Source organism: Xiphophorus maculatus, chromosome 12, assembly GCF_002775205.1.
Source record: "Xiphophorus maculatus strain JP 163 A chromosome 12, X_maculatus-5.0-male, whole genome shotgun sequence".
Taxonomy (NCBI): Eukaryota; Metazoa; Chordata; class Actinopteri; order Cyprinodontiformes; family Poeciliidae; genus Xiphophorus; species Xiphophorus maculatus.
This window is the reverse complement of record NC_036454.1, coordinates 22,871,429-22,892,715: the sequence shown is the minus strand read 5'-3', so window position 1 is coordinate 22,892,715 and position 21,287 is coordinate 22,871,429. Positions and strand designations below refer to the sequence as shown.

Sequence of the window (21,287 nt, the reverse complement as noted above, 5' to 3'; positions counted from 1 at the left end):
GTGCTGTTGCTAAGCTGCAGCACGTATTTGGAGAATGTCACCCAGGCAACAGTGATGGATGAGTTTGTGACTGCCTAATTTGTGGGTCTGGTGCGTTTACCTTTGCCTTCACATTGAGCTCCCATCAAACAGACTGGAGTTAAAAGTGATCATTTAGCAGTTTTACTAAGAAGAAGCTGAGACTCTTTTTTTTTTTTTGCTCTTAGAGAACTGACAACTTAAAAGGGCAACTTTCATGACCTCATCAAGGTTTTTCACATGGGTATTCTTCAGTTGTTGCTGCTGCTGGCATCTCATGAATCTGCTTACCTTTTTTGAAACCATCAGGTGATTTACTTTATTTTTACAAAATCTATGGTCCCAGAGTTTCAAGTGACCCAGTTTGAGTTTTAGAGACACTGCCTTTATTTTAGAGAATAAATAAACCATTGAAGGCATAGTTGAGAATTTTTGCAAAAGGTTTTAATTAAAACATTTCCTGCTGCTAACTCTCTTAGTTTTACCATGTGGCATTAATCCAAATTATTTAGTTCCTGAGGCTTATGATGAAGCTTAGTTTTATGATCTTGATTTATAGTTTCTGTTAGTAGACATGTCTGCAGCATTTTGTACCACCTGTTGTGATGACTGGTCTAAGTGAACAACAGTGAACCAAATGTGAATATATTAAAACACAGATCAGTCTTTCAAAACCTTTAGGAAGAAAATGACCTGTGCGAGAAGTCATAAGAGAAAAAAAGCTCGTCTTTACAGTTGAACCAATTTATTGTATGGGCGTAAAGGATTTGGCGAACAGCATGCCGAAATTCCTAACTCGGGTGTAATTGTACTATGTGAAAATCTCTACACAAATAGTGCTCAAATATAATGATTCTGTTTTAATTTTTTTTTATAGAAAATTTAACTTCACACTTGCAGGACAGTCCATTGTTGAAACTGTTTACTTCCATGTCATTGCAAACATCAATTCAGATATCAGTAGCAAAGCATTGCAAAGGCAACATATACAATGAAAACAAACCAGGTCCAAGGATGAAACCTTGAGGAGCTCCACATATGATTGGTGCTACTGATGAACACTGTTCATATTTGTTTACAAGAAGCTTCCACAAAACAATGCTGTTTCATGATTTTTTTTAAATATTCTTTTTATTGTGATATATAACCAATACAAGTGTTTTATGAACCATAATACCACAGTAATTTCTCAATAATCACTGTTATTTTTGAGACTGGAGTAGTTCAAAAACAGTAGAAGTCCACTTTGCTCCTCAGTTTAGCCTGTGAGACCAACTAATCTGTATTTACATAAAATAAAGACACCAGAAGAATTACTTACTGCAGGTAACTTATCATATAACTTATGAATACAGCAAGTCAATGACTCGATGCAGTCTCCTGGGTTTCCTTAGTTAGAAACTTTTTCATTTAATTTTAATAATAAACTGAGCTTATTGCACTGTTTGATAAGTAGGATCAATTAGTATTTAAGACTGAATTGAAATAAATTTTTATTTATGGGCGTAAAGGCTATATACCTAAACTGAACTGAATTGAACTTTTTTCTCTTTCTTACAGATAAAAATATATTTTGAATTAAAAATAAATATTGCATGTTCACCCTACTTTGAAAAGCTTCTCAAGTTATAACGATGATTCTACATCAGACCAGAGCAGAAATTCAAAGTCAGAATCAACACCTTGTAGCTTACAGAGCAGATATATAACCAGGCCACACTTTGCACTTCACTATGGGGAGCTGAACGTCAGAAAACACTGCACTAGAGGGCAGTAGACGGCAAACCAGGCACTTTGTTTTTTAATTATCTGAGCAGGACTGTCTTAAGAGCAGGACATCAGCGAGACGCATCTCGTCCTACTGTCTTCTCCGCTTGACTTCAACAATCTTAGAGTAAAACCTCTTATAAAATATTAGGCATTCTAACTTGGATGGTGGAGATTATATCTCTAGCTAAATAGTAGCTGAGGCTCCATCATATTAATTAATGATAGGAAATTCACACCTACATGTTTCTACATTATGTACCCTCATGGTCGGGCAAGGTTAAGATTGAAATTTGTAAAAGTATTAAGTTTCTTAGGTTGTAACTCACTTGAAGAATTGAAATGTCATGCAGGAACAAAAAGAAAAATAGTTGTTGATGTGGCGTCGTGCAAAATAAAACCCTCTCTGTTGAACTCGGACGACTTTAATCTACTGTCAAATCATGGGAGTATTATAGGAAAGATGATGTCATGGCAAAGGTTTAAAAATAAACCTGCTGGTACGTGCCTCAGTCAGCGGGTTAAATCTACAATCCTTTATCTAATAATGTGGAAGATGACTGACTTTTCCAGCATCTGACCTGAGGACCTCTGAAATCTAACACCGGTGTCAAAGAGTTGTTGTCTTTTCTCCTAGCAAAGCAAATCCTGGAAATATTTGTGTGTCCCATTAGGAAAGTGAGCTGTAACACCTGGCTGCGTCGCTGCTGGCTCAGCTGAAGCCGGGAGCGACGGAAAATTTCTGCTGAAAAGATTTCTGCATAGTTAGAGTGTTGGATGTGCATGCAGTAATCAAGATTGAAGACTTAAAGCCAGGAGACACACATTAACTATTTAATTCAGCTGTTTGACTCTGGAGTCCTGTTTCAAATTCTGTGCACAGAACCAAGGAGCAAGGAAAGAAACTGTACACTTTATTTAGACTGAGCTAAATGATGACGGATAAGGATGTAATGCATGAATTAGAACCGCCCTCTTGTTTTCATTAACAAGTAGTCATGTTACTTAAAAAGACCAGTAATATATCACCTGTTTGGAATCCACTGTACAGGAATTCATTTGCTGTCTAATTAGTAATATTATGGTAAATATTCCTTTGCTTCATTTTTGTGTATTTTCTCAACCTAACTGCGCCTTGCATGGAAGCATAAAGTTTACAATTCAAACTGATTGTAAAACCCATTGAACCTTTTCATGTTTAATTACATAACACTCCAACTTTAACGTGTTTTGCTAAAATTCATAGTTATAGATTAGCACAAAGTAGTGCATGATTGTGCAATTTTATGAATAATATCTCAATATTGTTCATATCTATTGGATCTCTTTACTCTGATTATACTAAATAAAACCATGTATAAGAAGTAGCAATAGACCTGAGACTGTGTCAGTGGGATAACATCCTTAAACATACAGCCAGCATCACGGGGGAATGTCTAAGATCAAAGTATATTTATATGCTACAACGACCCAAATCTAAATGTAATTGAGTCTAATTGGCAAGACTTGAAAATAGCAGTCCAGATGGTTTCCATCCAATCTGCCTGAGCTTAAGCTATCTTGAAATAAATATCTGGCAACAATTTTAATCTACATATTTAAAAAAGTGGTAGAGATTTTGCTTTGTAGACTTCATGATGTGACTGAACTGACGGAGGTACAAACTACTAAAGAAAAAAATGTATGTACTCCACATCTATTGGATTTTGTCTACAAAAAAACGTGTATCAGTTTGATTTCACCCGTGTGTTCTCGTTTGCACATTTATCCAATGTAAGTAAAAAACAATGGGGGGAAAAGCCAATAAGTGTCAACAAATCACCAAAAATCTTGATGTTTAATTAAGTTACAGGTAAGGCAATGCAAGGCAACTTTATTTAAATAGCACCTTTCAGCCAGAGATAATTCAAAGTGCTTGTACAAAAAAAGTTCAAAACAACTACAAGAAGATAAAAAAAAACACATCAAGCAGATTAAAAATATACAGAGTAAATATTAAAAGTTTTAAATATAATATTAAGTGAATAGAATTAAAAATTTTAAGAATAGGCAACTACAAATAAAAAGGTTTTTAACCCTGTTTTAAGTAAACTCAAGGTAAGAGCAGTCTGACAGTGAGCAGGAAGCTTATTCCAGAGTGTTGTCACATAAAAACTGAAAGCTGCTTCACCATGTTTAGTTCTGACTCTCAAAATAATTAGTAGGTTTGATTCCCATGATCTTTAAGGTCTGAATGGTATGTAGAGTTGAAGAAGATCAAAAATGTAGTCTAGGATTCTATTAGGAAGTTCTTTATAAACCATTAAGGAGATTTTAAATTATGTTCTTTGAGCAACAGGCAGCCAGTGCAAGGATCTCAGAACTGGACTGATATGCTGATCTCTTTTTGTTTTAGTAAGGACTCTGGAGAAGCTGGAGCTGTCTTATTGCTTTTTTTAATAATCCAGTATTCACTGCAGTAATCAAGTTTACTAAAAACAAAGGCAATAACTAATTTCTCAGAATCTTGTGGGGACATAAGTCATTTAATGTTAGAAATACTTTTTAGGTGATAATATGCAGTTTTATGATAGATTTGATGTGGTTATCAAAGTTCAGATCAGGATCCAACGTTACCCCCAGATTCTTGGCTTTGTCAGAGCATTTTAAACCAACAGATTGGAGGAGGGTGATCATTTTTAATCTATACTCTTACGGTCCAAACACTAATACTTTGGTTTTGTTTTTATTTAATTGGAGAAAAATTTGGCACATCCAGACATTAATCTGCTCAATAAATTTAATGAGTGTTTGAACCCGACTGTAATCTCCTGGTGAAAGACCGATGTACAGCTATGTGTCATCAGGTGGGAAACAGGACTTCACAAGACGTTCTGTACTGGATTACTTCTTAAATTTTATTTTAAATTATTGACAACATGTTTTTTGTATGTCCCTCATGAAATGTGTAATATAAAGTGTAACCAACATACATATCTGCCTTGTAGTGATGTCAACGCATATGCTTTTGTTACATATTCCAAACACTGCTGTTTTGTTTGTTTGTAAATTTAATTACAAAAAATAAACAATTTGTATTTACAAATCAGACCACTGTCTTTTGTGCTGTTTTTTCCCCCTAAACAAATGTCTACCATTGATTTGAACCAGGATTGGAAAACATCGTAACAGAAATCAGCTGATTGGAGTGAGGCTAAACTTCAGACGGGACAATTGTTTCCACTTCTGACTTGTTGCGGCTTCTGATAATTCTGCAGTCAGAGAGAACATCTGGAGCAGCTGCAGGCTGCACACAGTTTGTTTTTTCAAAGTCTTGCGATCTGCAGTTAGTTTATTTTTTTAGAGGTCCCAAATTATTTGAATTCCTCTCATTAACAGTAGATGACCCTCGCTGCACAACACAAGGCAACAGGACAGTAGCAGGTTTGCTGGGTGGATGATTACCAGAAATAACACTGGGGGGGGGAGAAAGTTGTCGCGGGTCTGGAGCTCATTGCAACATTAATTTTCCAGTGCTCAGTGTGGTGGAACAGTGGTTCCCAGTGTGGAGGTCGGGACCCCTGAGGGCCTCCTGAGATAAATCTGAACTGATTAGGGAGAAGAGAAAGGAATGAAAACATTATGTCATCGTACACAAAATCATCTTTATTTTGTCCTGAGTTGCTATTCTCTTCCTTTCCCTTCTGGTGTAACAGAATCATAACAACGGATGTGTTGTTTTAGACATTTTAAAAACCTTATTATAATAATAAATGCGACTTAAATAAACAACATTTTCTGCTTGATAGTGGAACAATTTGGCAGTTTAGTACCAACTGCTACAGGAATGCAAATGTCCAAATAGGAGCAATATTTAAAATTGTTGAACTATTTGATTGTAATAATAACAATAAATTAATAATAATTACAACAATAATGTAAATTAACAATGATAAAAATCCTGTCTGCAAATGTTGAGCATAATTCGCAAGTTTAACACAGTTAGACTTATAGAGACAAACCAAATAGCGTACAGGTTGTTTAACTCTGAAACGTAATCAGTGAAATAAAAATTAAGTTCTCCACATATATTTTGAAATTATGGTTAATTATTATGTATTACTAATATCTATCCATCTGATAAGTTTGCCAGTCCATCAAAAGGAAATGTTTTAAATAGTTCTGAATTAATAAAAGAAATTTAAGGCCGCAAAAACCAATAAAAAAAACTATTTTTTTTATATATTATAAAATTCAACTTATCTTATTTTTCCTAGAAGTAAATTGTGTGATGTCCTAGTTTTATTTTACATTGCAACAAAAAGTGCAGAAATCATCAATACTTTAAAGATCCGTACTTATAATGATAAAAAGTAACAAGTTAAGCCATCATACATAAATCTAGTGCTGACTTTAATAAACATCTGTACAGTCTAGCATAAATAAATGGCCAATTGTAATTATTTTTACAGCAATATTCACTACAGTTGACTTCTTTGCAACTGCTTTAAGTTGCTATTTTAAGAGGTTATTAATGCACATCAAAACCCAACTGTGTTTAAAATGAATTAATGTTACCAAGATGTTTATCATGGGTTGATTGCATAATTCAATTGGGATGTGATCCATCATTCTGCAGCTTTGTAGTGGGATTTATTCAGGAGATTAACCTTATCTAATGCCTCATTGTTACTCTACATGGTGTTGAAGTTCAGCTACTGTGCAGCTAATTTAGAAAAAAAGGAAAATGTTTTGCATTTAGAAAGAACATTTCTCAAAATTAAAATACTGAAAAGGCTGAAAGGACAAAACCAGAATGTGCACAAGCAGCTACATTGCAATGAACAGTTCAGGACTGTTGCTATAGATATGCTTGCATGCACTTGAAAACAGGACATATTTCTTACCGAACCGTGTCCGTACTAAGCTGTCTATAATGTAATGGCTCTTAACAAAGACGTGCCTTGTGATTGTTTACACAAAGAAATAAAATTTTCCCTATTTTGTGAACTTGAATTGTACCTTACATCAGAACTTTTCCCTCATAGTTTCTCTGAAAACTGTTTTCCTTTGCATTGACCTGTTGTGTCTTTACTAGTCTACATCCCAGGCAACTCATTCAAAAAAGCTCATTTGTTTTCACTATATTATTACCCCAAATTGTTATTGTGTACAACTGTGTAATAACTGAGAATGTGCAAGCAAAGTTCCCTTTTGCAAATCCATTTTTCTCTTTATTTGTAGTGCATTACTGAGCTTATATTGGCATAAACCTTGTAAGCAACACAGCATATAGTAAATTTACTTGATATACATATTTACCTGTAGTTTATAATACTGTACCTTGCTTGCACAAAAACATGTACGAATCAGAATCATATTGAAGGTGTTATAACAAATACTTTCACGTTATAACAAAGTAAAAAACAACAACAACAACAACAACAACAACAAAAGGGAGTCGAGGGAAATTTGTGCGAAGAAAGAGCCAAAGCTCAGAACAAAAACAGGTTGGGACAGAGTTGAATATTTCACTGCACAGCTTGTTGGTATGGAAAGGTTTGTGTGATGAAAGTGTCTTTACAGTGACGCCAGCCTCGAAAGAACTGGTCATTTTGCTACACATTCAGTGGATCATAAATACATAACTTACCACTTAATGCACTGTAAATAATTAGTTGAAGCTGACATTTCTGTGACCACAGGGCTCATATTGTACGCTGTGTTTGAAAGATTAGCAAGGCATTTAGAATGTGCATTTGTCTTATTCATGAACATTCTTTGTAAACAATATGTCAACATGTGGACGGCAGCAGAAAGTACATCTGGTGTCAACAAATGTCTGTGGAGCAGCACGCAACAGCAGTCGATGTCCTGCCTTAAGAAAAAAGTAAAAATCAAAAAAGTTGTAGCGGTCCTTTCCGAGCCAAAGCTGCTGCTTTTCGCCAGTCCGTTCGTCTTGTTGGGGAAAGCTTCATTCAGCTGTTGTTGTACTTTAACTTGTCTTCAAGGCTGATTGGTCTCGGACGCCGCAGGAGTCACAGTAACAGTTTGCTTCAGTAGATCAACATTTATCAGTTCAGCCATCCTTTTATTGTGATGTGCTGCTGTAAAGAGATGCACATGTTAATATTTAGTGTTTGCCACGACTAAAAAAAATTGTAACGCATTTTCAATGAAGACAACAATAAAGGAATATATAATTCAATACTGAATGAATGTAGAACTGTATGGAGTGTGTGCTTGTACATTTCCAGGAAACACTGAGGGGCTTGGCAGATATTAAGAGGGTAGATGTCCCTTCATCCACCAAAAACAGCCCCTTTGTTGCTCAGAAACTTTTTCTCAATGTCTGAGCCAAATGAAATTGCACGTTTTAACTTCTCTTCTTCCCTTCAAACATGGAAGCATAAAGTGACTTTTTAGGGCCAAATGACTTGCTGCTGTGAGTGTGAGAAAACTGACTCGAGATGCGCTTATACAGAGTTTGAGTGGCATGACAGATGGTGTTCTCAAAACAATGTTTTGTTCAGCAGCATTACTGTAGCATGGATAAAAATGTACAAGAAAACATTGACAGTAAGGCTCACTGTAAAATATGTCATACACAGCTCTCAAGAGATAAGGGAGTACTGATGCCAGCGTGTAGCAGAGAAACTACACTGGTCAGAAATGCATCAGAAGTAAACACATTTACTCAAATGCTGCCAGAGTTTTAGTGTTTTGTCACAAGCATTCATTTCAATGCTATTAAATTAATGGATACAGAACTGGTTTGTTACGTCCGCAGAATAAAGCCTGGACTTTTCTATTCCTACTGTTTGGTGATGAGTAGCATTGAGTCGCTTTTTCCAAATTCTCTTCATTTCAGATGTCACTAACCAGATGTATAATTCTGAAGATGTCACATTTTTCTCTGAAATACAGATTTGCTAAAATCACATAAAAGAAAAAAAATGCAATACTACTTTGTCCAAAGTATAATTCTTTCAAAAAGTAATTAAAAAAAATCCTCGGGTGGATAAAAAGGAGATTCAACATCATGTTGTAAAAATTTAAAATTTAAGTTTAACTTTTTTTTTTTCATTTTTGTGCTCAACTCTAAATTGCTTTTATCCAAGTAATTTAAATGGCTTTGAGTCTTAGGAGACATTTCTCTGTTATTTTCTAACAGAGAAATAGCAAAGCCAGTTCTGTTTTCAAGCCTTCCAGGGCATGTTTGGGCCAAAGCAGATGTTTTCTGTTCTTTTGCAGATATTTATGTGTGACTGTCTGTGGACAGAGTTTAGAAAACATGATTTTATCATTCATGACTAAGAAATTTTCCAAAAATACTCAGATATGTAGGTAAGGTCATAAAGAACCATGACCAAACTTTGAGCAATAAATAACAAACAAAATAGCAAACGATGTCCACTGGTATCTCAACAGTACATGTGTTTTGTGTATGTTTGTCACATATTGTATTGTTTACTTACTACTTTCTATATATTTGCTGCAGCTCTGTAGAGTTAAACTCGAGGGAGTCCAGAATAAAGTATTTTTTAAGCTGGTCAGTTTCCTATCTTCAGTGCAGCTGTGTTTGTCATGTTGGTCTGTTCAAGAAACGCCCTGTACAGTATTTCAGTTTCTATCAGAAAAAAATATATCTGATTCTAGTTCTGGTTTTCTTATGAAAAGCAGCATTGCACCTCTTTCCTGTTATTTATTTTTCTGGCTAATTACAGAATGTTCCCTCGTCTTCTCTCTTCTGTGTTTGCTTCCCTCCTGCCTCCCAACAAGACACGCAGTGTGATGCTATCGGCTCCACAGTGCGTGCCCTTACAGGAAGACATAAACTAACTCAAACTGTAAGCTTCACAGAAGAGCAAATGTGTCTGAAACAGTTTACAATGTGGCTTCGTCACAATCGCTCGTTTTTGATTCGTTCTTTTGTGTGTTCTCGTAAGCCTGTGATTTTTTGTGTCTTCAAGTCATTTCATTAAATATAATGGTGGTCGTCCCGAGGACCTGTCTGAAGTTTTGTCCTGCCTCCAACCTATAAAACAAATCTTGTTTCTTCTTCAGACCAGATCATAAAGTAAATCAGATAAATTTTTACCCATATTTTAGTTATGTGTTGTTTTTTTTTTGTATGGGCTACATTTTGTTATTGATTCGAAGCATTTACTGTGTCAAAACTGTGCAAAATAGACAGAAAACTATTCTTTTAGAAATATTTAAAATCCATATATAATTACAAATTTAAATAGCCTTTATAGACTGTTATATTTTGCATTTGTACTCAGAAGCCACAAACAACCAAGAAGTAAAGAAGATTGGAAAAATCTAAACTACACTTCAGAATCCTTCATACATTCAATATTGTTAGTTGCATAATATGTAAAGGCAGACGTCAAAATGGAAACTATCAGAATATTATTATAGTCATTAAACCTATAAATAATAAAATATGATACTTAGTTGAATCATCACATATTCTATTGTCAGATTTTCAAGTTATCAGGAATTTTTAGCCAAAATTCTCAAAAAAAAAAAAAAAAAAAAAAAGAACAAATAAAATGCAAGTAGAGTGTATGGAAGTTTGAATCTCATCTGATTCTGCTGTGTTTCATGGACTACTGTTGGACTTATTGATAAAATAATGCAATTTTTATCATGTACCTCATATATGTTTAGGCGCTTATTGCCATCAGACATCAAAGGATGTTATGAGCATCTATATAAAATATGATACTTATGATATATGATACCTGCTGTGTGATAAAAACTGGATGAGAATCATTGAATTGAAAGAACAGGCCACCTAAAACTTAACCACCTAAAACTGAAACTCTTTTCAGACAATATTTTTCTTCTGCAATCTCCACGTTCAATACACTAGGATTGACTTGTATGGCATAGAGAAGCAAAAGATCCAAACACAAAACCCACCAATATCACAACCCCAACCTGCCTCAGGAGGTAGCCACAAACCCATAATCACTATAATGTACAAGGGGAAATAGTGGATAGCAGAATTAGTGTGACACTGATGCTACAAAGATCTTACACTGTCTGTCTAAACTAAGAGAAAACTAAAGAAACATTTTTCTATTGTCCTAAAGGAGATTATATATGTCCAGATTTGGATACAGACAGAATGTCGAGGATGGTGAGCAACAAATTAGCTTGTATTTGAACAGCCTGCAAAGGGATCACATCACAGAGCGCACAGCCCTCACAATAATAGGCAGAGGACATTATGCATATTGTTCAAGTGAACGCCACAAGTTGGAAGCAATTGGCTTCTGTAATCCCAACAGTGTGATCTCCGTTGATTGACTTGGATGATGTGAAAAGAAAGAGTGTATATATTGGGTTTTTATGGTTATGGGTTTATTGTGAAACTGTGAGCTTAAAGGGGATAGAGTATCTGACCTGCTAAAAGACAATGGAACAAATCTTTAACCAAGGTAGCATCAATTTAAGACAACATGACACACAACATGAGGCTGAGGGATGAACGGGTCATTATGTTTGTGCGCAGCACCAAATTCAAAAAGTATCACTGAGGTAAAAGAAACCAGAAATGTATACCAGTTATCAGTTCCTGCTCAGTTTGGCCCATCACCATTGGCAGCTTGCACATCAGCCCCAGCAGAACCATCTGGTTGAACAGGTTCAAACTGGTGGGGTGTTCGTCCGTTTGGTGTCCGTGCAGGTGCATCAAGGTCAGCAGTTGTCCTGACTTTCTCTTCCATGTAGGATAAATCACCAACAAAGTCTTCAGTATTGGAGCTGGACACAGAAATTAAAGTAACTACTGTGAGCTGTAAACGGAAACAAAATGATTTTTCCTGAAAGTGTGTACATAGCATTCACTTTAGCTACCGTTGTAATGGTAAACAAAGCCATTTAATCTTACAGTTTGCACCAAATCTAAATACCCAAAAGTTTTCTTTGTATTCTTGGAGGGTTGTCAAACTCTTGTATGCTTCTTTAAAAAGCGTCTGATGATGTGTGACTGGTGCAGATATCATAAAGGCATCAAAGGCAGTGTTACCCACAGGTCAACAGCTCCATGTTTTCCTTTATCCTGCTTCTTGTTTCATGCTCTCTTGGGCCTGATCTCACTCTAAGCTAACTAAATGCACAGCGGACAAGGTACTGTGTGAAGTTGGATAGGAAGTACAATTAGCATGCTGAGGAGAAAATCCCAAAATGATAGAGTTCATAACTCAGGAGTCTGCAAGGCCCCTACTATAACACATTCGAAATGGAAAGTTGCTCCAATGCATGCCTGATTATATGTGCTCTATGCAGAACCCCTCTTAATGCTGGGTCATTTCACATGGTACTTGAAGACAACACACTTTGGCAGCTTCAAAAAAAAAAAGAACAACAATTAACCTACACATTGTGTGACAAAGTAGAAAAACCTTTGAATGCTTTTCATTGGTTTTCCCTCATGTTTTTTTCTAAACAGCAACCATAAGATAAATTTCCAATTATTTCCACTAATCTAGCCAACTCTATGGCACGATTGGTTTTAATAACACAGTGCTGTGGTTATTTACAGTGCAGACTTACTGTATGTTACTTATAAATATCTATCTTTCTTCTCATGAGCCATCAACTTACATGATATTTTCAGAATCAGAGTCGTGAACCCTACGGGTGTAATCAGTCTGTATTTTCTCTCATGTCATCTTAGTTCTTCTGACATGTTTGGCTTTGTTTCTAGCTCCCTGCATAAAAAAATCCAAATAAAGGAAAAATGTATATGCTTTGCACTTTGATTATATTTTAGTCCTGCAACTAAAATTAATATTCTCGTAGCAATGTTTTAATTCTACTATCCAATCAGACTTATTTGAAGTCTACAGCAGAGGCGCTGAAGCTATTTATAATTCCTTAGGCCCTCTAGCCTGCAGAGGACAGAGGAGCCACTTGTAAACCGGGACCTGTCTTACTAAGATTACTGGTTTTTGTAATCAGATCCTCTTAAAACTGAAAAGCAGAAGAGCAGAGATTATTGCAGAGTTATTGAAATCCTTGATGAATGGCATATAACAAAGTTTTTAACATTGCCACTACACTCAAACAGAAGGAAAACATAGGCTCACACAGCTGAAGCGATTTATTTGGCTCATAAAGCTAATGGGACTATATCTGTTTGTGTAATCACAAAGTTGATCTGTGCAGGTATTTTATTTACTTTCCACCTAGCTAATATCACATAGCTGCTTCATACAGCAGCTTAGGTGGGCAGGCAGGAAGAGGCTGTCCATACGGCCCACTGGATGTTGCATAATGGGCACTATTGATATCGAGCAGACATTACGCAGGAAGACAGCAATGAAATGAAAGACAGAGGGAGAGAACAGGTGCTTGTGGCATCAAGTTGTCTATGAGAAATATGTTTATTGATGTCTGAATATCATTTGGAGCTGGTTGGGCTTCCTCAACCAGCTCTCAATTGGACCTTTGTTGGGACCTAAAAAAGTTACATTTTCAGTATATTTTGTAATTAACTATAGACTGTTCCATCTTAAATTCCCAAAGAGGGGCAGAACTTAGCGCCGTTTTTAAATAATAAAAAGGGAAATGTTGGCAGATTTCCCATATCATTTCAAGAAACATCTGCATAAAATTTCTACAGCCTGTTCCTTCCTTTTTTTTTAATAAATATTAAATGTTCCACTGAGGAAATATTTTTTTCATTTTCTTCTTTTTGCATCTATCTGCTCCTGTAATCAGAACTTTAATCTGGAAATTGCATCAAATGAACATAAGCCTTTTCCAAACTCAAGTCAACAAAAATGAACTGGTTTGTTGACTTTTGGTATGCTAACAGTTAGGCTCAGTAACAAGGTAAGTTCTGTTGGCATTACCCGCTAATAGTAATGTAGTTCCTTAAACTTTATACATTTAAACAATAAAAGGATCATGTTTACTAACAGTGGTTGTCATGTATCTGTCAAATGTGCAACAAATATTTCATTATTCATTCATTCATTTTACTTTATTTTGGACATATAGAAACGTAAAACAACACATAGTTTAAAAAAAAAAAAAGTCTATTGAGGCTCCAGTACTACTGAGTCCACAAAGTACAAAAGTAAAAGGGCTGGTCAGTGTAGCCATCATGCAGTTTGCTGCACAGCCTACACATGCATCTGTACATGAGGTTACACAGTAACACAGGGTAGATAGGCATATCTGAGTATACAAACATTTGGCTCACACTACCCTCAGCAGCATTCATGTACCATCAATAAATGCCACAGTTAGTCACAGGACAGCATTGGAGTCTGCTCTGCTCAGCACAGTCTAGGTGGGGCTTTGCTTAGGATCATATTTTATATCAAAATTTCTTTCCTATCCGAACACACCTGCAGCAGCTCTTTGTAGGCCAGCAATATACAGTAAGAACAAAAGATTACTAAATCATCAGCATATATTAAGTGGTTGATGATCCTGTTACCAACAGCCAGCTCCACACTAATTTAAAAGCATTGACAAATTGATGTTCACATTGGATGCTATCCTGTCTTACACCATCTGAGACCCCGAAAGGAACTGATACAGAGCTTCCCCATTTTATGTACATTGACTGATAAACACAGCAAAAAGTAGAAATTTTGACCAGACATTATACAACTTTTGAAGTAACTTGTCGGCATCAATTAAACATGTGAAAATGGTATTGTTGTGTCTGCTGTATAGATCTAAAGTTTCTGTACGAGCAAAAATATACACATCCATTTCATGTTTGACTGACAGCGGACTACATCCGTTAATTGGCCAGTGATTAATCAATGAATGTAGATTAATCTACATTAATCTATAGCTATTCAACCACTGCAGTAAAGCAGAAGACATGCTGCTATCAGACAGCTGCACAGTCAGAAAGAGTGAACTTTTGAATCTTGAGCAGTGCCAGGAACACATGGGTCAACTGTTAAAGCTGAATTGCTGTGATTTAGCAGCCTCCTCCCCCCCCCAAGCAGCAAGTCTCTCTGAAGAACTGGGATGCGATGAAAAAGTCAGAAACTGTGCAGTTTGGAGTTATAGTTTTGCGCTGACCGGTGTAAAAATACTAATAATTTTAACTGTTTTCATTATCTTTGGGTCAGCAATGAATTTAAGACAAAATTAAATGTCTGGTTTCATCTCAGTCCATCTAAAACACAACCTTGAAGTTCTCCATTGCCGAGTGTCGCTGCAAACATAATTGGAGAGCCGACCACATGCCCCGCCCATTCTAATGCCCACAGTAGCGAGGAACAGAGATTTTGCAGATGCCCCAAACTGGAGTAGAACCGAACCAGACATTAACTGGTTGGAGGAAAACTTGACCATGGAGAAGCAACTGTAGTTATTTCATTTTACCAGCTTTATCTTTCACAATTGGAACTGAAAAGACAGACAATAATGTATCAGGTAACACTCCATGAGAGAGCACAGTTTCCTGCTCGCATATTTCAAATGATCAGCAGATTCCTTGTCTGTCCCACATGCCTTGTTGTTGTCCAGCTTCATCACAACCTCATAGACTTCTTGCGGATACAAAGCCCCATTTTTATTTTTATCAATACTACCAACAATAAATTAATTTATTTTAACAGTATTAAAAATGTCATAAGAAACGTTTATGCCACAACTTTGTAATCTGCTCTACCCTGCTCCTATCATCAATATGCGCTGGTAAGGACTTTTGTTTTTGTAACTCATTCTTTTAATTTCTTTCTAGAAGTCCATAGGGCTATTTGTTTGTAATTTCTTTGTAATTTCCATACACTCAAATAGAGAACCGCACTTTTGGACTGCCCGATTTAACCCAGGTCAGGCCCTGCTTGCATAACCATGACTCTCCTTAACATACTCATTCATTTAGCATCATACTTCTTATTCTTACACAGATGTTGACTAAGTTAAAGTGAAAATTTAGTCACAGAGTCGGGACGATTCAACTAGATTTTATTACATAGTGTTTTTAAATGCACAACAGCCATGTTAGAGTTTGTAGTCAGGGTTGGAAAGAAATTTGTAAGTTTCTGTAAAATGAGACTTTAATGGAAGTCTTTTGTATATTCCGACATAACACTTTAAATCTCAACACCTGTGGCAAAGGACCATACAGAATGATGCCACATCCTTCAACTAAACATTTATTGCAGTTCTTTTTTTCTTTCTGCAATGTCTTTATGCAGAAAAAACAACAACAAACTGTAGCATAGGGATGGTACTTCAGTTTTAGAAGTCATGGAGCAAATCTTCAGAGAATTGCGTTTGCCATGTAACATGTGCGTGACACAAGCCAAAAGTTTGCTCTAAATGTTGATGAGGGCAGTGGTGATGTGCCAGCATGTACTCTATGAAAAAAAAAAGCAACTATTGATAATGTCTCCATGCAGAGCGGCCTTTCCAGCCCGGTGGCTTCTCATCTCTGAGGTTGTATCTCTGTCGCTAATCTGCCTGCATTACGCCGCCTCATGCTTTAATTGTTACTGAAGTTGTCACCGTTTTACAGGAACTGTGCTGCCCAGTTGTGCTTTTATTTTTGACATGGACTGGGTTAAAATGCTGAAATGGACTGCTTCTTTGAAAAAATGCCCAGGATGGCAGTATTAGCTCTCCAAAGCATTTTTTTTTCACTTTTTGGAGATTAGTGTGTATTTGGGAAAGATTATGATTTCCTTTATTAAAGCCCATCTTTAGGTCTTTCACTCGTCAGCCTCATATTTGAGCGACTGCTCCCGCTTACGTTTGTAATCCTGCTCGGAGCGTAGGGTGAGTCGGCTGAGCCTTCCCTTGGGCTGATTTACTGCAGAACACACCGAGCTCCTTTTATGGAAGACTTTTATAAAGCCCTAAATATCCTTTGTATTATGTGCCCATGGATGTCGTTAATTTATGGCTGACGTGTCGTCACAAATTACACGTAGTGTGTAGAGTAAATATTTAATAATAATTTTATGACACATTCCCTGCCCAGATATTACCGACATGCGGTCGTTTTATGAGAGAAATGGCCGTGGTTGTATAAAATAAAAACAAATAATTAATTAAGAGGTTCCGAACTGATTAGGTTTAGATAACTGCATCAGAAATATGATAAATTCTGATAACAAAATATAGTTTTTCTGATCTAAAGATGAACACAAGTTAGAAAAGAATTTAATTTCATTTTCAAATTATTACGTGATTTATTATAGCTCTTGTATTCCATTTTCATTCTATTTACAAATGCTGTGACATGACATATGACTGCTGCTACACTGTGTACAGTCAGTCTACTGACAGCTAGAGTAATAGATCAGCTATGAATCAAATACGGAGCTCCCCAACCCCAGCTGCCTCAGCCCAACAGGGATGAGCTCATTGGCTGTCAGTCTTGTAAACAGGCTGTCCAGTTATGAGGGGGAAGTCTTGTGCATTAGAGATAAAGATTTATCTGTTGCAGGGAGTGTTGGGCAGGGCACGCTGAGGCCCACCGACAGGCTGAAACCCACAACATTTAGATGTCAACCCCTGTGCACCACGTGATCAGACAAATCAGCCTTCAGCAGCTGATTAAATTGAGAAATTATTTATGTATATATCTTTTCAACCATCTGCTGTAATGCCAATGCTCAATGCACTTTTAGATTTATCACATGCATCAGTAAATTAATTTTAAAATAACCCACCTATTAATTGTTTAGTTAATTTTTTTCTATCTAAATCACCTACACTTTTTTATTTACTTTTATATGTGCAAGTGTAATATATTTAATGCTGAGAGGAAGATTTAGGAATCAAAATATGAACTTCTTCAGAATAGATTTTCTTCTACTGTGCTGCTCAGTATATTTCACTCTTCAGCCATAGTAAAGCAAATTTCAAGAGTGTTCAAATATAGAAAAGTATCATTATTGCTTTAAGGATGTTTTATGTTCTTAAACTTGTCAATTTCAACACAAAATTAGTTTCTGAGCAAAAGCAAGTATTTTATCAAATGTAGAAACATAAGATGCATGTTAAAAGTTTAGAGATGATCAAACTAAATCAATTATATCTTGACTTTTTGTGAGAAAATGGGGAGAAAGAGGTTTATTCAAACTTTAAATTCTCAAAAGTTCAACATTTTCAGACCACTAACTGAGGTAAAATCATTATGTAGATATTTATTGTAAAAATAACTTCAGGATTCCAGTGAGAAACCAAATCAAATATGCTAGATGCTGATCTGTGTATATGTTTATCTAAAACATGAAAATGACACTGATTCCCTGTGAAATTGATTCTGAGCTGTACATTTTCCCAAAGCTGCATCAACATTTTGGAGATTCTCCTACACATCACGTGTTGGACACATGGAGGAACAAAACAACAGCGTCTGCAAAGCTCTTTCAATAACCTCACTGCTCTTTCAGTCGATCCCCCCAAAAAAACAATTTATAGTCTCACCTTAAAATGTAACATTTTAATTTAACTTGAATCCAAAATAGAGTGAAGTAATTACAAAATTATCCTCACTTGTACGTAAAAATTTATGAAAATAAGCTCCTTTTAAAAATATTTTTATGTTGTTTTTTTTTTTTTTTACATATTTATATCCACAGTGACAATAATTGACAGTGGTTTTAAAGTTGCACTCATTTGCGTACTGACAGCAAGTAATTTCATGTCAATTTACGTGCGTCAGGATGCATGCTGTTGGTTGATGCACTTCAAGACTGAAAACGTTCATTGTTTGGCCTGCTGATTACTGATCAGAGCTGATCAAGAGAAATTTGTCGAATTACAGTCTCTTCCAACTAGCTCAGTTCCTGCCTAATGGAAAGTGTAGAAGACATAATGTTAGCATCTTCAGACGTTGAATAAACTGTTGGAGCTTAATGAGTTATACCTGTACGGCTGGAATGAATAAAAGAATGGGAGACAGAAAAAAAAGAGAAACTTACATTTGGGATTCTGGTTCCAAACAGTCGGTGAACTGTGTGCTGCCATTGGACTGAGAAAAACCAATAGACATCTCCTCACTTCTGCTGCCCAGGCTGCCACTGCCGTCAGTCCTACTGTCTGGAGACTTTTGGAAAGACCCCACAGTGCCCGACTCGGTTTGCCACAGAAAACAGGAGCAGCGAGTCCGCAGTTCCTTATAAAAAGAGTTTAACCACACCGTGGACAGCCACGGGCAGCCGATTAGGTTCTTGAAAGCAGTTCGAAACTCCGGGCTCCTGCAGTAGATGATGGGATTGAGACCAGAGTTGATGTAACCCAGCCAGTTCAAATACAAGAACAGCCGATTGTTCAATTGTGTTTCATTAAAGGCTTGGATAATGTTGGCAACAAAGAACGGCAGCCAGCATATCGTGAAGGTCCCCATGATGATGCCCAAAGTCTTGATGGCTCTGAGCTCACCAATCAGCAGTCGTGATGGTCTCCTCTTGGCGCTCTTTCTCCTGGCCATGTTGTTGAAGCTGTTGGAGCCCATGCATGCTGGAGGCAGGAGATTGTTCACGTTGGAGCCACTTTGAATCTGTGCAAGGCCTTCGTTCTGCAAACGCGGCCGAGCTTTCTTTATGAGCTTGACCTGTCGTGCAGCAATAACAAAGACTTGTGCGTACACAGCTATCATTATTACTAGTGGGATATAAAAAGAGACTAACGAGGATGAAATGGCATATTCTTTGTTAACCACAAAGTCACAGCAGTTAGTATTTTCATAACAACTGCTCTCGTTTTTTTTCCACAACCAATCTATCATCATAATTGGTACAAACGAAATTAAAGTAGACACACCCCAGACTAAACAGACTATCACTCTTGCACGAAATTTACAGAGTAGAACAGTGTATCGCAGTGGTCTTGTAATGGCTACATACCGATCCACAGCGATGACACAAAGAGTTTCAATGCTTGCCGTCACACACAGAATATCGATTGAAGTCCAGAGGTTACAGAATGTCCTGCCAAGCCGCCAGTTCCCTAACAAGACATAACTGGCCCCAAATGGGACCACAAGGACCCCCATGATGAGGTCCGCACATGCTAAGGACATGATTAAGATGTTTGTTGAAGTCTGTAATTGTGGAGTGCGTGCCACAGCGATGATGACCAGCAGGTTTCCAACAACGGTGACCAGGATGATGATGACCGCCATGACGGAGAACCAGTCTCCTGGCGGATTAAGGTATGTTTTGATTTCTAATGTGTCGTTTGAGCAATTCATCTTTCATTGGCTCAACTCACCACAAGTTGAAGATGTTCAAAAATCATCAATAAGACAGATTTGACTCAAAAAACCACACACATAAATCCGCTCAACACTGAGAGTTTGCAGTTTTTCCCCTGCAAATTATTTCTCTTCCTTGCACAGAACGCTCACATGTCGCACCTTGGGAGTTCTGCTCTGGCAGCCCTCAAATGGGAGTAGTGGTTCTCCATCTTTCCAAAATAAGCAACATATTCTCCCAAGCGATGAATCCAAACTGTCCACAGAACTAAAACAGTTCCATCAAGTTCATGAATCCAGGAAAAGTTTAAAAGTATCAAGTAAAAAAAGTTTTGGAGTATGAAAAGTTTCGCTTTGACCATTTAAATATGTCCACTGAGTGCAGTTTTCTGAAGAATCTTGTTCTGACTACAATGCAATAGTTGAACTATGTGGAGATCAAGCAAACACTGACGCCTTTTCAAGAACAACTAGAGTGACTACAAACTCTTCTGTTGCTGTCTCTCTCTCTCCCTCTCCCTCTCTCTTCCTCTCTCTCTTCCTCTCTCTCATTCTGTGCAGGTTCCATAAGATTGTATTGGTGGTACTCACGCACTGACTGGAGACAGAGAGGAGGAGCCTAACGGCGTGTGCATGTGTGTGTGTGTGTGTGTGTGTGGGGTGGGGGTGGGGCGTGCACATGTGCGTGTGTAAGCAGTACAAGGATCAGCACCCTGATAGAGCTGTGCATATGTGAAGTCACACAGAGAAACTTTGGTTCATGTACAGTGAAAACCAAATATCTATACAGTATCTATATATATATATGTATACAGTATATATATATATATATATATATATATATATATATATATATATATATATATATATATATAAATTACCTAAACATACAAGTACCTAATTTTCTCTGACATTAAATCAGCAAAAACCTTATTTTAAATTATTTTATTTTATTAAAATTATTCATTTTTGCTCAATGCCAGAATACTGTGGAAGAGATTTTTTTTTCCTACTGTCTTCAAAGGGAAAGGTTTACATTCTCTAAAACTATTATTTTTTTAACAATTTCAATGCAATACCTAAAAGGCTCTGTCATGGCCTTATACCCTTTTGATAATTAAATTTACAAAATTTGAGTAAAATGGAAGCACACCTGGGAATGTCATTTAATAAAGCACATCAAACACATTGATTTAGTGTGTGATGTAATGGGAAAACTAATAGAAGTTGGTGAAGATGTAAGGAAAAGAATTATGGACCTTCACAAATATGATTCATTCTTTTTTTCTATGATTTGTAACCAGCAGCTTCTCTT

The 21,287-nt window shown here is 36.6% G+C and overlaps 1 protein-coding gene across 1 annotated transcript; it reads right to left on the bottom strand.

Annotated features, from left to right (window-relative positions):
- Positions 1-5,412: 5,412 nt before the first annotated feature.
- On the bottom strand, positions 5,413-20,500 carry LOC102225838 (beta-2 adrenergic receptor-like). Its single transcript, XM_005814276.3, has 3 exons — positions 18,699-20,500; positions 11,344-11,544; positions 5,413-7,871 (listed from the first exon to the last, which is right to left on the bottom strand). Exons 1-2 carry the CDS (start codon positions 19,967-19,969, stop codon positions 11,361-11,363), a joined length of 1,455 nt encoding a protein of 484 aa, XP_005814333.2. The 5' UTR covers positions 19,970-20,500; the 3' UTR covers positions 5,413-7,871; positions 11,344-11,360.
- Positions 20,501-21,287: the final 787 nt, after the last annotated feature.

What these genes read in the sequence shown, in the direction of transcription:
- LOC102225838 (XM_005814276.3), bottom strand. Translation starts at nt 19,969, where the DNA reads ATGAATTGCTCAAACGACACATTAGAAATCAAAACATACCTTAATCCG. An exon ending in TTGGAACCAGAATCCCAAAT is followed by an intron (nt 11,545 to 18,698) that starts GTAAGTTTCTCT and finishes TTCTGTGTCCAG; the next exon opens with CTCCAATACTGAAGACTTTG.